General features: G+C 41.1%; 1 protein-coding gene across 5 annotated transcripts in view; it reads left to right on the top strand.

Annotated features, from left to right (window-relative positions):
* LOC118235900 (5-hydroxytryptamine receptor 2A-like) overlaps positions 1-17,797 on the top strand; it is an 86,372-nt gene that overhangs the window by 56,712 nt on the left and 11,863 nt on the right. The window contains exons 2-4 of one of the 5 annotated variants that reach the window (XM_035433772.1): positions 15,631-15,755; positions 16,097-16,240; positions 16,822-17,426. In XM_035433772.1, the coding sequence (XP_035289663.1) occupies positions 17,066-17,426 (361 nt within the window). In that variant the 5' untranslated portion in view covers positions 15,631-15,755; positions 16,097-16,240; positions 16,822-17,065. Of the gene's footprint in view, positions 1-15,630; positions 15,756-16,096; positions 17,427-17,797 lie in introns of all 5 variants that reach the window. The other 4 variants (XM_035433771.1, XM_035433770.1, XM_035433773.1 and 1 more) reach the window with 4 other exon arrangements.

Below are 17,797 nucleotides of genomic sequence, written 5' to 3'. Positions count from 1 at the left end.
TGTTTGAAGATAGTGCATCAAGGTGCTCTGGCTATAGAATTTGGTCAGTTGTCTGATTTAATTTTTAACAAATGTGTTAATTTGATGGTCCTTTTTCACTCATGTAGAACTGAGGCCTTGTGGGTAGAATGCATGATTTGTTCTCAGAAAACCCTCATTCCCAATTGTAGGTGATAACTGCAGCTGATGCAGTACATGACTTGTTTCCTGCCATTTTCCCTATGCGAGCATGATAGACAAGGATATCTCTCCCTTGGGCATGTGTCCGCGGTGCAGCTCTAACCGAACGTCCACAGCTGTAGCACAAACACATCTCCAGGGACGACTAAGCATTGGCCAGCACGTCTCCAGGGTGATTAGATGAATTGAAGTGAAGGCCACAGCACTGCAAGTGCAAAGAAGTGATTTTGTAAGGTTATCCAGTCTGATCACGCTGTGCAGAGTATTATGCATTCCGATGATTACTGTGACAACAGTGAGCACTGCTGGGGGAAATTATTTACAAGAAACATCTTTGTGGTAGATGGCTGGATGATAGCACCACTGATTTGTAATGCAGGGATTTATTTACCAATTCCCACGTGAATTAATGTTACCTACCAGTTCTTTCCTGCTCGTTTTATTCAACACATCATCTGTTTTACTTCCTCTTTTGTGGTAATTTTAAAATAAGTGCATTTGTATAACAGTGCACAAAACACGTAAGTTACTGCTCCCTCACACACCAGTTGAGCTGTACTAAAGTGAGCATTCTGCCAGTCTTTTCCCTCAGAACTGGGTTTGGACAAAATAATGTTGTTGAAATCAGTTAATATAATTTCCATGCCAGTCCTCTTTCATGGTCTAATCAATATAAAGACAGAATTAATCAATGGGGCTATCTGTGTTTTTCTACATTTATCAGGTCTGTCTCTGAAGGTACCAGAACATTGAGGTTATGCATGACAATGGCTGTATTGATGACAAGGCAGGTGCCCGAGAGCAATATAATACCTGTCCAACCGTCCTAGCAAGGAATGATTCAAACAAAATAATTTTTTTAATTGTAATTTTAAGGTTTTTTATTATGGCTAAATTTGAAATCGGTTTCCTTTTCTTGGAAGGATATACTATACATCTGCCTCAAAAACCTCAAGAATGTTAGAAGGGTAACATCAAGAAGGGTTCAAAAACTTTGGTTTTCTGTACTTAGACCCATTTTTCCGAACGAATTCCACCATGCTGACCGTAATGATAAAAATATTCCCAGATTTTTCTTTGTGGAGCTTTGGTCACCCCAAGAACTGCTCCAATTTGCTTTACAATACAACCTTCAAATAATGCCTTCTAAATATGGTTTTCCACCCAATAAAAGCTCAATTAGCATATGAAAATGTCTTTAGTAGATAACTGTGAGCAGTTATTGCTCCAAACTTTAATTATAATGTTTGTTTTCAATACATTTTTGAGCTGTAGAAACACTTCCTTACTTGCACTACGACAGGCTGTGTTTATGCGCACAGGGGGGTGTGTTGGTAGAGTTGTTCATCACTACAGTAACTTCCTTGGCAGCACATTGCGTGCTTCTCTGTTTTATCATTCAATCATTAATTTATATATAGTGCAACCTCCTCCTTTCATTGTTTAAGAGATGGGACGTGGGGAAATTGCCAAGTGCCCCATTTACAAATGATCTTAAGTGCCCTGTGCTACAATCATTTCAACCCTTCTTCCAGGCCAGTTGGAGCAACCAACCAATAGAACATGGCCATACTCCAGAACTGATCTGATGAGGGCAAAGTAAATTAGCAGGTCATTCAGCGACATGCTTGTTCGGGCCAGTACGCTCAACAGATGCCTTCATCACCATGTCCTGGACTAGGTAACGCTGAGAGAGAGAGAAGAGTCTAGGTGCCAACCCGAGTAGCGAGCAGTTGGAACCACAGGCACTTCCTCTCCACCCAGCTGTAATGGTGTCATCGCATGAGCGTTTCTCACACATGACAACTTCATAACTATCCTTCCCATTCAGGATCATTCATTCAGATGCTTGGCCTCCAGTTGCATAGTTTGATCTGGAGAAAGAGACATCTTCTTGATAAACTCTTGTGTGTATATCCAACACACAAAGCTCACACAAATTAAACAAGCTGTATTCCAAAGCAATGCTACCTACTGTTTCCTAAACTGTTTCTATTAAATTGCCTACCATTTTCATGGATTGTCACTCCATGAAAGTGCTCCTGTCTGTCTTGAATTACTGATTCTATTTTTTTTTGGTCATCCATGGCTTCTCTGTTATTTTTACTCTTCACCTCCTTTTTTCCCATGCATATGTCCAGCATTGTGATAATAGTAGTGTTGAAGGCCTCCACTTTGTTTTTTCAACCCCTTCAGCCATGAATATATGACACTAATCTCTCACAGCCTTGCAGAGTCCCAGTGCCTCCTTGGTAGTGTGATACACCGTCCTTGCATGCACAGACTCCTCCTTCCTGTGGCTGAGTTTGAAAGATGGTTTCAACTGTACTAATTATATGGTCAATCAGATCATCTAATTAGATGCTTGCCGTAGTTCTCCCTGAAAACAATATAGACGCCTGTGGAATCAGCAAAACACAGGCATAATCTGGATCCCACTGGCAGCTAATATCTCTGAAATGTTGTAATACTGGGCAACATGGTGGTGCAATGGGTAGCACTGTCTCCTCACAGGCCTGGGCCTTTCTGTGTGGAGTTTGCATGTTCTCCCCGTGTCCGCATGAGTCTTCTCTAAGTACTTCGGTTACCACCCACAGTCCAAAGACAAGCAAATTGAAGACTCAAAATTGTCCATTGGTATGAGTGTATCAGTTAATGGTGTGTGTCCTGTGATAGATTGGTGACCTGGCCAGGGTGTATTCCTGCCTCTTGGCCAATGCATGCTGGGATAGGTTCCAGCACACCCCGTGACCCTGACCAGGATGAACGGGTATAGTTAATAAGTGGATGGATGTTGTCATACTGACCCATGTTGGATATCACAAGGTCACGGGCTGAATCACCCCTAGTGCGCTGTTTTACATTATTTCATAAAGGGGAAGCATATTGAAGTGATTAAAGTCACTACAGAGAATTACACACTTGTGGCTTTGTTTAAGGATAGATTCAACTGCACTAATTAGATGGTCAAACGGACCATCTAATTACATGCTTGCCGTAGTTCTTACTGAGGACAGTGTATGCTTCCACTAAAAAAGTAGTCTCTCAGCTAAAATACCAAATGCCTGGTAATGAACTGATGGGAAATTACATCAATGGATGTCCCCTTCAGGCTTTGAGGTTATTATTTTCAGCTTGGTTATTTTATGGGCATTTGAATGCTCATTTGCATGACCCCAATAAACCGCATTGCAAAGCAGAGTGGAGCAGTTCTCAGGGTCCATATAGGATCCATAAATTCCATAAAGGAATTTTAAAGAACTGAACTTATCCTTTAATTTCCATTACATTTCATTTGTCACTCTTATCCAGAGTAGCGAAGAGTAGTGAAGAACAGTAACACACTCAAGAATACAAAAATGCAGTATCATAACAAAGGCACAGAGGCTAAGTGTAATATAAATCTAACAAACAAAGATTTACAGTTATATCTATGACAATCCAAAAGGAAATCTAAGGAGGGAAAGGATTTCTAAAGGGAACCATGTTCAACAAAGGTGCACACAGAATTGGACCTGAGTCCACTTCATCTTCATCAGAGTGTGGCACAGTGGGTAAGGAACTGGGCTTGTAACCGAAAGGTCGCAGGTTCGATTCCCGGGTAAGGACACTGCCGTTGTACCCTTGAGCAAGGTACTTAACCTGCATTGCTTCAGTATATATCCAGCTGTATAAATGGATACAATGTAAAGTGCTATGTAAAGAAGTTGTGTAAGTCGCTCTGGATAAGAGCGTCTGCTAAATGCCTGTAATGTAATGTAATGTAATGTAATACTAATGAGCTAACGCCCCCCTTTTCAACCAGTGAAACAATGGTGGCCAGTGTCATTGGAAGGAATCAGACAGTGAAGTGGTTTGCAAGATGAGTGGATCAACTGTTTGATGTGGTTATGCCTAAAAATCTTTTTGATGGTTTGAGACTCAGCAAACTTTTCATAAGCAAGCTATCTAGTGAGCTATTAATCGCCATACTAGCTGATAGAGCTAGCTAAGGTAGGATAGCCAATATGTCATAATAGAGATTGCACAGAATCAGACCTGTGCTGATTTGCAATTGATTCATCTTCAGAGGAGACTATTTATTTATTGGATCAATCCAACATGTAGCCATTTTAACAATGTAACTGTGAAGCAAAGACGAATCTGACATACATCAGTGTCACAGAAAAACAAGAACTGTTGAGTTCACGGTTTCTTTTGCCCACTGTACATCTACATTTTTATGAGAATCGAGAATATGAGACACATGACAGCATCTATTAAAAAGAGAGAGGACATTAAAAGGTCTCATTGGAGCAGAGTAATTCTCTAAACTATGGGTCTACCTTGGGTCAGCATGTACAAATGGCCTGGAAAATGACTCAGCTGTCCAAGTTGTGACAAGGGACTCCACAGATTGACAGCAATTATAATTTCAAATTCCCACCCAAGTCACTTTCCTATCAACAGCCTGTTAACGAGCATTTAAACAAAGCCCTTTTTTCTGAGCACTTTATGCTGAAATGTATTTACCATAGATGAAACTTGATTGCCTGAAGTCGTGTATTGCTATGTTTTATTTACAGGACAGCGACAATTGGCTCATGAATGTCCAACACAAAGCCAGCAGGAGGAGTTTATTTTCATCAGAACTTTAATAAGCACAAATTAGATACAGTTAAGTCTACAGTTGTTTTGGTACCTTGGTTTGCTTGCCACTGATAGAGAGTCTAGAACTCATTGGGAAACACCTGCAGGAGATTGGGCCCTATTTTTGCAGTTAAGATGCGATTGTGAAGCACATATCCAACTCAATTTCAGTAATTCCGTGACTCCAGGTTTTATTGCAACTTCAGCACAGTTGTAGAAGAAGCTGGTTCTATATTAAAAAAAATAATAACTGTGGGTGGGGTGATGATTTTATTATTGCCAATCAGATCGTCCCATTACTTTCCCTTTAAAAACACTGCATTAGCACCGACACCAATGGCTAATTTCGTCATGGCCGAAAAGCAAGCACTTTTATGAGCATCTCTACGAACCATTAGGTCACTTATGATATCAAAACAGTTGTGACTAAGTAGTTTTATTTATCATATTTAGTTCCCCCCTCAAACTAAATATATTCTCTATTTATAAGCCAGTTCTAAAAACTGGGCAGGAGCAGGTGACAGCTGGTAGAGACCCCTCCATTCAGCCTCATCTCACCTGCAAACCAGAGGACGGGAAAGAAGAGGCCATGTTTAGTTTGAATTTATACTATGTATTTTTTTTTCTTTTACTATTCCTCCCACTTTTTGTTTGATACCACTATGTAAAACAGGTTCTCAGCATTTTTTACACCAACTCCCCCCTATTCAATGTTCAGGTCCTGTTTTATTTTCAGCCCTGAACTGAATGTGAGCTGTCTGGCACAATTTGTTCATTGTAAGGCATATGTTGTTTTTCTCACAGATCAAATCTAGCCTAATATCTACTGATACAGATTGCATTGGCTACAATAGGAGCAGCAGATGCTGCTGATACAAATGTTATAATCTTTGAGATACACTATATGACAAAATGTATCTGGGCACCTTTGGTCTAGGGGCTGTTTTCATGGTTTGGGCTAGGCCCCTTAGTTCCAGTGAAGGAAAATATTAATACTACAACATACAATGAAATATTAATGCTACAACATAAAACCACATTCTAGATGATTCTGTGCTTCCCCAACAGTTAGAAAAAGGATGACAGAATTTCTGAGGGCTGTATAATAATGTACCACCCATCAAGCTCAAACATCCGAAATACATATTTACCATTCCAAAGCTTCACTCGATCTAGTTCTGCCATATACACCATTAAAACATGTTACCATGCGTTTTGGGCTATGTATTGAGTAAGCAGCCATGATATTAATGGACAGGCATTGTCCCCTAACAGCCAGAAACAAATGTGCCAGCATTTAAGTTAAAACCTGGTCTGTGTTGGTTTAAATGTGGACAGATTATTCAACAATAATTGAATAATAATGCAAACTTGCACTACACCCCCAGTGCAGTCCAACGCACGTTGATGTAAATGGGTTTATTGCGGACCAGGAAACTCTCAAACCTAGCACAGATGAAAAACATTCCATTAGCGGGAGACAAAACTGGCAATTCCACTTGCGTCCTGGTGGGTTTGCCATTGCATTGTCACTAAATCTGGGCGCATTGTGTTGTTTTTCCAGTTTTGTGTGAATTTTAGCCAACAATCCTTTTTATAAAAAAAAGAAAAGATGGAAAAAGAAAACAGCAAATCAGTGTAGAAATAACAAAGAAAGCAAGTGGAAGTTTACTTCCACGGAAAACTGCCATTTGGTGAAGCCTTGAAATGGATTTCAGTTTTGTAGAAAGAGAATTTGCTGCCGCCTACTTAAGGGAAAATGTTACTCTGGAACGCATAGCTGAGAAAGATTAAGAAAGGGAAAAAATAAAATAAAAAACATGAAAAATCCCTGAGATACGGGAGTGCAACAGTGTCTCCCAGGAGATGAGAAAAAATTAGCGGAAGAAAAACAGGTGTGGGCTGTCTCTGGTATTCAGCTCATTATTCTATAGGGTCTTGCTGATAGGTAGAAGAAAGACAGTCAGAGGAAATCAATGTGGATGCCAAGATTTGCAAAAACAAATATGTGGGTTTTCAATAATCCGACCCACTGCTGACGGAAAGCTTTTTATCTAAAAAACTTAACCTGTTTTCATTCTGTTGTATGCACCACAGAGTGGAGCTGAATTTGACATCACTCAGGTAATTCTGAAAGAAACCATGGAATCCCCAGACAAAGAGGCCATCGAGCTGTGCTTCACAATTGGTCATTTGCCTTTCATTCACACAGTTTCATGGAACATGGTTTATCTTTCATGGAAAAAAAAGCTGCTCGGCAGGATGAATGTTGCAGTTTTCCAGTTCTAATAATGAGGTTAGTTGGTCCAGTCCTGACCAACTGCTGCACAATTCTTTGGCTCCTTAAATTACTGTTGTCTGAGAAGTAGTAAACCGTTCCTCAAACCGTCAGCTTCTGCAGGCTAGTTTCACTTGTATATTCTAATCAAACACATTCAGACACACTGTGCTTTTGGCTCAGCTACTTCTGTGCTAAGATCTAGTTTGCATTTATGGAAAGACACACCAAGTGGCAGGATACTTCCTGGCACTGCTTCTGTGTGGACACAACCTCCAGGGGTCATTAAGGTAATTGCCCCTTGGTTTCATATCCAAAATGACAGCACGTCCCCCACTGCTGTTAGGGCCGGGAACTAGCAGTGGCCCAGCTGTTCTTGACAGAGCGGATCAGGTTTAGTCGGCCGTCCTGCGATCCACACCTCTGTGCACTCAAAAGACCCCGCGATGAGAGGGTGAGAAAGAAAACCCGAGCAGACTCACCATCTGTCAGCAGCCATTTTCTCAGATGGCAGGACACAATTAGGGAAATACAGTAGGCCTTACTCCTTAATTAACGGCCTCTTGTGAGGGCAGTATATGACGGACATACATCCACACATTCCCACCCAGATTCAAGCCAGTGGGTTGGGAGAAGACCCGGAGAGCAGATTTTTAGCATTTACAACTCACATTCCTTCCCGGGGTGTTACATAATGAAAGATAAATAGAGATAAAGGGATAAGTCATATGTCTGGTGTCTCTCCAGGGTTCCACAGCCAGGATGCCCTCCCCTCTGCTGGATTCATTTTTTCTGGGAAGTGTATCAACCCTGCTGTTGAATGTTGTTGTGTGCTTTGCCATGATGACGTGCAGTATGATGGTGTCTGGACCCCAGCCTGTAACCATTTGGGTGTTTTCTGTAGTGCAATGGTTCTCAAACTTGGTCCTGGGGCACCATTGTGTATGCTGGTTTTCATTCCAACCTCAACTGCAATCCCAGAATTTTAACAAGCTGTAAATTTTTCTTAATTAGGTGCTTTTCATGTTTTACAGCTGGGGTCCCCAGTCTTATCCAGAAAGGGCCAGTGTGGGTGCACACACCTGATTCTACTAATCAAGGCGCTTCTCAAAGACTAGTGGTTGATTGTCAGTTTGGAACGTTAGCTAGCGTGCTATCCGTGTGTATGCATTAGTTATCCAGAGCAGCTAGATAGTAATAGGACAGTTCAAGCTGTCGGCACTGCTCATACTTATCAGTAATTTCAGCAAGAATTGACGTGGGTGGGAACAACATTTTCAGCTGTACATGATGGCCACCGGTGCAAATGGAAAACTGGAGCCTGTGGAAATTGCTATTCCGCTTCACACTGTTGGAGATGAGGCATTAGTGGTGTATAAGACACTCAGTATTGAACTGAAGAGAATGAGACAGTGAAAGACATCCTTGATGCATTCAGACTATATTACAGTCCAAAAAGAACATTTTTTGAATTTCATCATTTTTGGTCTCACGCAACAGCAGATGGAGCTTCAGTGGCAAGTTTGTGACAGAGCTGTGTGTTTACCTGAAGTACACATGAAAGAGAGATTGCTAAAGGAAATAGACATGACACTGGACAAGGTAGTTGACATTTGCAGAGCTGCAGAAGTTGCTAGATCTCAGATGCAGGCCAGGCAATGTGAAGCCCCAGTGCAAGCAATATCAAGAGCAAAAGCTCACTCAGAAATGTGGAGAGGATTCTGGCTGAAAGCCAAAAAGAGCAGAAAAAATAAAAATCGAATTTCAGAATGAAACACCAGCCCCACCAGTGTCCATTGTTTGGTGCAATATACAATAAATGTATCAAACGCAATCACTTTACTAAAATGTGCGGCACATCGTGGAACAGGACCGGCACAGCAAGAAGCTTCAATCGCTGAGAGAATGAAGTTGCCTCATTGTTTATAGGCACAGTGTCCTGTGTTGAAGTGAACAGATTGACAAATCAGATGGAAAAAGTCATGGAGAGGGCACAAAGAGCTCATGTCAAATTTAACAAAGACATAATCCAGTATAAGGTCAGCACAGTGAGATGCATGGAGCACATCATCACTTCTGAAGGAGTGAATCCTGACAGATCAAAGGTGAAAGCCATCGCTGACATGCCACCACCTGAGGACAGAAAGAAGCTGAGCAGAGACTGTTAGGCATGACTCAATTCCTTGCCCAGTACATTCTGAATGAAACCATAACAATAGCCCTACTCAGAGAGCTATAGAGGAAACATGCTGCATGGCAGTGGAATGACGAGTATGACGCTGCCCTACAAAAGCCCAAATCAGCTCTCACACAAGTCCCTGTACTGAAGTTCCATGACTAGCCTGACGGTGAAGCCACACTATACGTGGCGACTGCCGCCTGTCGCCGCGCCGCGTCCCCACAATTGGCTGTTTGTGGGCGTGTCACCTATATTTGACAGTTGTGTTCGTTAAATGTTGACCGGGTTTAATATCGGGTTTCATATTCATTGTCATGTCTGAATAAAAATCATTTTTGCAGTAACCTAGATCTGAAAGATGTTAGTCAGCTGCCTAGCTAGGCTGTTTAATGTCTACAACCAACAACAAAAACACTGTCTGGCTAATTAGCCAGATAATGCCTTCAAAGTTATATCTGGTTAGCTAGCTAGGTGGCTGGTAGAAACGAACAACTAGCAACTAATACATTAGGAAGATTTTTTTTGTTTGTTATTGTTTGTTGTTACTAACTATAGCTGGACATTAGACAGCCTAGCTAGGTAGCTTATTAACATTTTTCAGAGCTAGGTTACTGCAAAAATGATTTTTATTCAGACTGGACAGTGATAGTAGCTAACGGCGATAACTACGTTGCAGAGCCACCGACAATTTCAGGGACTTTTCTCCACGCTGCGTTCCTCTTATCAATGTCTCTGTAGGAGATTTTATTAAGTTGGGAAACCCGATACGGAAATTACGAGTTAGGTCCTCCATTGTGGAACGATAGAATGTGGAACTAAAATTTAAAAAAAATAGGGACAATTTACTTGACGGATCATTAGATCAAATCAGATTGGTTACCGCAACGCGGCGAGGGGGTCAAAGTTGAATTTTTGCCATCTCTCCCGTGGCCTCGCATTGACAGTCCAGTCAGACCATTAACCAGTTGAAATCATCTTTACGAAGCTGAGAAAAGACCCAGCAGGACTGCAGTGTTGGAGTAGTGTCGCTATTCCTACTTGCTTATGGTGGACTATTGTGGTGGACTAATTGTCAAAATTCCCTGAAGTGTTTTGCCTACATGATAAAACAGCCCACACATTTTCAAGAAGATGGCAATCTTTGCCAGGACTGGAATCCCCAAAAAGCTGGTATGTGACTATGTCTTTTTGCGAGCTCAGATATGCAAACAGTCACAGCCTCATGGGAAACAAAGCTTGTCCACTCCAGCCCTAGATAACTGCAGTCCAAAGGACTCACTGAGAGGATGGAAGACCTGTTAAACAGGCGCTCAAAAAAGTGACACTGACAGGTACTGAACCATATTTAGCCCTGCTGTTACTGAGATTGTTATTTCCCCTGCTCAGGTGCTAATGGAACGAGTACTGAGGAATATGCTTCCATGCTCTCCAGCTGTTCTATAACCAGCCACGCCAAATGGAGTCCACATCAGGTCACAACACATTACAACAGCAAGTCAAAGCCTCTACCTGAGTTCATTCCAGGAACAGCAATTCACATGGAGACAAGACATGGATGGAATCCTGCATTAGTCATGAGCAAAAGAGATGGGCCACACTCATAGAATGTAAAGACTGCATCTGGAGTGATCTTCAGAAGAAATAGACATCTTCTGCGGAAGATATAGCCGGAACTACTTGCGCATGGTTATACTGGGCCTGTGGAGCAGCCAGAAACTTCACTAGGACAACCCATAGGGACACAGGATTCTCCAACACCTGACACGTCCAACCGTGATGATAAGTGGTAGTGGTAGGAAGGTAATGGTAGAAAGTTAGTACCTCCAGTGAGGTACAAGGATTTCCTGATGAGCCAGTGCTGAAGGTTGTGCTCCTAGGCTGTTTCGCTCTGACGAAATGCGTCATTTGGATAAATTCGAGCTCAGCTCAATCCTGGGGAATCCAAGAGCCACCACGGTCTTTGCCATTTCTTCCCCTTTGCCTTTTTGAGAAAGAAGAAATAACATTAGCTAGCGAGATAAGTTGACATTATGACAACTTGGCTGCTGTTAACTAAGCTGCCTTTAACTAACATTATTATGCTATCATAATAACATTAGATAATGTAAGCAGCTAATTTAAAATACCTTCTTTTCAGACTAGAACACAGATGGTACCATACTGTTTTTTTTCCCGTTGTCCCCATTCGTTTGGAATGGAGGTCCCATTTGTAAATACTAGGTGTGAAATGACGACTACACTCTTGAATGTGAGAGTATTTTTCTACTGGACAATTCTCATATTTCTTGTTTCATATTGCTGCCAGCCATTCGTTATGTCAATGTTCTTTAAGGGAAAACAAAAATATACGTCTTTCTGTACTGCATTCACTCCACAACCTGGCACACTACATCTTTCTTTCTGCACTTCACAATAAAACAAAACTTTTTCTACCATTTTATGGCATTCATAAAGCTGAATAGCACAAACCTTCCTAAAGAGCGCTGTTGATATGGCTAAAATAATTTGAAAATGTATACCCACACAACCCCTCTCTATCCCAGGGAACACCCAAGTCAAGTTGTAGAGCAGTCCATTGTGGGTGTTAAAATAACAGCAGAACGCCGGAGAATATTGCTTTAAGAGATTTGGAATTGCTCTATCTAGAAAACAGCTGAATATAAAAAATTGTGGGAGGGGGACATATTCAAGATGGGCTTATAGAATAATGGGGATCCCTTGTGCCTTGATCAGGGATTGACTACTCCTGCTGGGTAGCCTGGTTGTCTGACATTGTTCAGAAAAAAGACACTGGAAATAGTTGGGGACCTCATAAGTCATTTGCAACAGTACAAGTTAAAAACATGCAACTACAACAGGGGGCAGCCACTAAATTTGCAACTTCAATAGGGTTATTCCTACATACCACATGCTTACAAGTGAGTGGTACCAGAGGTTCTGGTATCCTATGTGGTCACATTGTATTCCAGAGGTCACCGTTCTGGGTCTCAGCAATCAATCAACTTGTTTAAGGTTGACCTCATCTTCTCGAAGGCACGGCTGGCCAGATTGCCTGTGGACTTTAAACTGATTGTCACCTGCACATCACTGGCCTTGTGGAGAGGACCCCACTGCCAATGGAATAAAGGAGGTTGCCCTTGCGCATTTGGAGTTATTACAGTTTATTTTTCTTTACCCTGAGCCATGGAAGTAATTTATAGCTTTTCTGTGGGCCGAGAAAAAAGCTGCATTTAATTAAATCTCACCTCATTTTTTTCAATTTGAAAGGTTCTTAGGAAGTGAAAGTCTGAAATGAAGAAAGGAGAACAGATTTGTTCTTTATTTGTCCCCTTACCTACAGCAGCTTAATTGTGCCAAGAGAAAGGTGTAATTAATAGCATTAGAACATCGATGGATCTGTATTGAACATGGACCTTCAAAGGAATGAGTCATTCACTTTTTCCCACTGGGCAAAAATGGAGCTTGATTGGAAATGTCAGTCTGACTCTTTCATGTGGAACTGAAATGGGCTCTCATCAATGCTGTCTTGGACCAAAAGCTAATTTCATGTGCTCAGATTGGCAGATCATGCTTAAAAGCATTGAATGAACTTGGTAAATACAGTGCCGTAAAAAAGTATTTGCCCCTTCCCGATTTCCTCCGTTGAATATTTGTCACACTTAATTGTTTCAGTGTCAAACAAAATGTAATATCAGACAAAAGGAAAGTGAGTAAACACAAAATGCAGTTTCAACTGGTATTTCATTTATTTAATGAAAAGTTATCAAGCACCCATGTCACCAATGTGAAAAAATTGTCCCGTTAGTTACTCAATCAACCAATTAACTAAATTTAATTAATAATTAGATTCAACTGATTGAACACAGCCAGGCTTGACTGCAGCCAGCCCTGTTGCATCTAAACCTCACTCATATTGAACCTTACCATCAAAGTGAAGTAATAATCAGAGGTTTCTGCTAGCATGCTATGCCACAATCAAAAGAGATTCCTGAAGAGATGTCTGGAAAGGGTTCCAAAACCATTTCTAGACTCTAGGACTATGCTGAACCACAGAGAGATCCAAAATCTGTTTTAATTTAAAGCAATGCAAGAGCATCCCAATCCAGATTGTATGAATCCACAACAACAACTGACTTATATAGAATGTGCGCCATAATGCTTAGGACAAAGCTTTTTTTTTTTTTTGATTTAGCTTTAGATTTATAATCAAACAATTATATGTGGTCTTTCTTTGCCTTCCAGACCCTTTGCTGATTACTGAGCTTGTCAGTGCTCTCTTTCTTCTTAATGACGTTCCAAATGGTTGATTTTAGTAAGCCTAAGGTCTGGCCTATGTCTCTGACAGTTTTTTTTTTTCATATTCCCCTGCCTGATAATTTCTTACTTGACTTTCATTGGCACAAATCTGGTCATTATGCTGACAAAAGGCAATAACAGCCTCCAAAGGCAATCAAAAGTCCCGAATCAAGACTAGATAGTGAACGCTGTCTTATCTTTGCAGTAAAGAAGCAATTGAAGACACCTGACTAAATCAGAAACACCCATGAAGGCATTTGTCACAAAAATTATGATGCCCTGAAATTGTGGAGGGGATGTTATGAATAAAAGTGCTGTTATTTCCTAAATGTATTAAAATACCCTTTAGTAAAAGCTGAGAATCTGCACTTTAACCACATATGAATTGTTTAATTACAAATCAAAAATTAGGGAGTGCAGAGCCAAATCAAGAAAAAATATGGCTTTGTCCCAAATGTTATGGTTCTCGCTGTATATTTATAGTATATTAATATATTATATACAGTATATTTATATATGCATTTTATTATTTCTTTTATTCATTCCATACTCAGGGGAAGGAATCTCTGCTCTTAAATGTTCAAACCTATAGTTCCTCAAAGATTCATTTCAAAACAAAAAAGAAAATTAAATTAGTTTCTGATCATACGGTTTCTGCTATATCAGCTGAGGATAATCAAATGCTTATTATTCTCAGTGCCATTATAACAAATGACTCTACACACTCATAAAGCGTGATACAAGTATTCATGAAGATAAAGAAAATAGCCAGCAATTAAGATGCATGCCTTTTTTGGGAGTAAAAAAAAACAAACAAAATAAATTGCATGTGATGATTGAAATGGCCAATGACCACAATTAATTGCAACTGAGTGGTTGCTTTGCAGTTGGGAGTTGGGAGAGAGTGTATTTGCACTGATAGGAGGATACAACAGGAGCGCTCCCTCCAAGGCTCAGACCCCCCCAAAACCAGAGCACGTTTCACTGCTCCTATCTTCGGTGCTCCTGCTAAGAATCATCATCCGTGTTTTTCGAACCTGAAACCGTCCTGCAGCTCCCCAGAGCCTAGGTGCTCGGTGACATTTTGATACCGGTTCCCAGGACGACATCGGTGTAGCCTTTGTTCTGGGATGTTTTTCTGATTTTCCTGCTATTTCCAGGCCACTGGGATCACCGTTGTTATCACCTGTTTCAGGCAGGAATCTCATTCAGTTATTTACAGCCTTTACCAGGCCCTGATGGAAATGCAAACAACAAGAGGAAGGGTCAACTTCATTTTTTTTCAGTTTGGCAAATGCAAGTGCTTATGGCCTGTTCATTGGTGGGATGATGCGTTCTGTTCCACAGAGTGAGTCAAAATGTACTGAGCATCAAAACAAAAACCAATACTATTCCTGTGGGTGCATGTGTGTATGTGCTTTGTGTGCTGAGTGGTCCAGTTGCATACTAGTTGTAGAAAAGTCTTTATATGTGCCATCTCTTGGACTAATGTCCAATGATATTGAAACTTGTAACAGTCAATTGAGCATAGTAAAATGATAACATGTATTTTGATGATCATTGTAATTAAAGGGCAGAATCGCTCCCAATCACATGAAATAAACAGTTTTTTTTTAATTAATGTATATCTTTCAGCAAGCATACAACTCCACATTCCATGCATTAGCACCCTTTTGAACCCAAAGTCCTTTGACCAAATGTGTGTACAAATGAACAGGGTATGTTTCAACCATAATCCCATTGTCCAGCCTGCCAACCTGTGCAGGAGGTGACCTTCTTCACCACCACACCTCCTCCATGCTTCCCTGGCACTTTAGAGTTCCACCTAGTGCTGGTGAGGACCAGCTTCACCAGAACCCTGGTCTAGTTTGCATTCTCGGGCTACAACTGAATCAGTGAAATCCATACTGCCTCTTAGAGAGGACCGTGCAAGAGTGATTTGTCTCCCAATGTACATCACTTGTCCCTGTATAAATCAATGTTCCCATTTGTGTGGGGAAAAAATCGAATGGTTGGTGTCTTCTTAATGAATGTCTTCATGTTGTTCTCTTGCTTTCTGCCCTGCCAGGACAGATGGATTTTGGTACGCTTTCCCTGAGGTACATGGTGCGTGGGAGTCAGAAGATAGAGTGGCAGAGAGATTCAGTGGAGGCGCTGGACAGGAACTTATCCAAATGGCCCCAGCGTGGAAGAGTAAGTTAGGCCCCATCTCCGTTACCTCCTGTAGCAAATGAGGCATTCGATCAGGGAGAGAAGTTAGGTAGTGGGATTTACCTGATTTACTCAGAAGCAAGGGAGGGGGATGCCATCTTCAGTCTAAGGTTTATAATGGCAGCTATGGGGGAATCCTCCATAGCCCCATGTAAAATAGCAGTTTACTTCAGCATACCTGAATGGTATATTACACCATATTTCAATCATACTTCAATATTCTAAAGTATACAAGAGTATACATAAATTACAGTATACTACATCATACTATTTTTAGCATGGGCAACTTTGAATTAAAAACTGATTGTTTTTCATTTATATAGGTACAGTGGAACCTCAGAGGTCTGGCCTGGTCAGCAACCCAAATCAACATGAAACCAGAAGTAGCATACGTATTTGCACCTCATGAAGCTTATTTTTAATTGCCAAAGAGAATAAAACTGTCTCTGTCACAGCAGATGCAAAAGGTGAGCAATATATGGAATCTAGCTTTCCATTGATAAAAACTTGAAATACTATCAAAATTAGAGAAAGGGACATGCATTAGTGCTTCTGTTAAAAATACAATGTGCGGAATTCAACAGTTTGATATAAAGAATGACAAGACCAAAAGCATGCAGTTCACAAAATATACCGAAGCAGCAATCTGAAAATAATTGTTCTAAAGAGACCTAGATTATGGTATACCACTGTAGAATGAGAATAGACCGTTAAAGAATAAGGCTACATAAATGTAAGTAAATCATTGCTTCAAATGATGAAATTTCACATTGCTTTCAATGTTATCTTCAATGTTTCAATCACTATTTCAGAGACCTTTATATTGCAGAGGTTCTACCACATGAGCTATAATATGTGAGATGGCAAGATGCCATGTAACTACTTAAACTCTATGATGGTAGCCAAGCTGAAAGCAGAGATAAATGGAACTTCCCTTCTAAATGAATCAAAAGGCGTGTTTATTAAGGGAATGGATTATTTTCATTTATGCTCTAGGCATTATGTAACTCCAGGATCCAACTCACAACATGTGCACTTCTGTGAACAGAAAAGGAAGATATAGGGTGAAAACTGTGGCAATACTGAACTATTCATCCTTTGATGTAAGACTTCCCTGAGAACAACTGAAGAAAATTCAATCACGACCTTGCTCTCTTGCTATCAACTTTGCCTCTTCAAAACACTGTTAGAGCTTCTGCTCTATATGGATTACTCAAGTCTTGGTGGGCTCACAGCTGACCCCAAGTGGAGCCTGGGGAACTAACAACCAAAAAGAGTATATTTGAACTCAGATGATGGGCAGCCCCAGCAGCCCGATGTCTGTGGGTTTAGGCTCCACTACAGCCTCACTGGACACAGGCCAGCTCGGCGGACTGGTAGCCTGGCAGGGGAACACCTCCATCAACATTAATCAGAGCCATAACCGGAGCCAGATGGACCCCAGTGTGACCATGAAGGAGAAGAACTGGCCGGCCCTGCTGATCCTGGTCATCATCCTCCTCACCATCGGTGGAAACATCCTGGTCATCCTGGCGGTGTCGCTGGAGAAGAAGCTGCAGAACGCCACAAACTTCTTCCTGCGCTCGCTTGCCGTGGCCGACATACTGGTGGGCATTCTGGTCATGCCCATCTCACTCATCAATATACTGTACGGTGGGTACTGGGCAGATCTGCCCTCTAACTCTCTCATCTTTGCATCTCCTCCATCACTCTCATCTTTATTGTTCTTTACTTACATCATCTATCGCTGTCCTCCTCTGTCCTCTCAACTCATCTACTGTGTCCATCTCCTCTGCAGGCCTCTAGTCTCACTCCTTTTTGTTCCTGTCCTGTATGCTGTCACTCTTCCCTTCACTCCTCTACTCTGTCACAATCTCTTTCACTCCTCCAGTGATGGGCTCTGTCCCTTTAAGTTAATCTTAATTGCATAAACATTGTGAGGCTCACTGATTTCCAGTCAGTGACCTCTCATGAGGACATGATGATGATGTTGTACTGAACTGAAACAATATTGATGTGATTAT

This window comes from Anguilla anguilla, chromosome 9 (assembly GCF_013347855.1).
Source record: "Anguilla anguilla isolate fAngAng1 chromosome 9, fAngAng1.pri, whole genome shotgun sequence".
NCBI classification, from domain to species: domain Eukaryota; kingdom Metazoa; phylum Chordata; class Actinopteri; order Anguilliformes; family Anguillidae; genus Anguilla; species Anguilla anguilla.
Note: the sequence above shows the minus strand (reverse complement) of the source record. Positions and strands in the feature narration are given on the sequence as shown.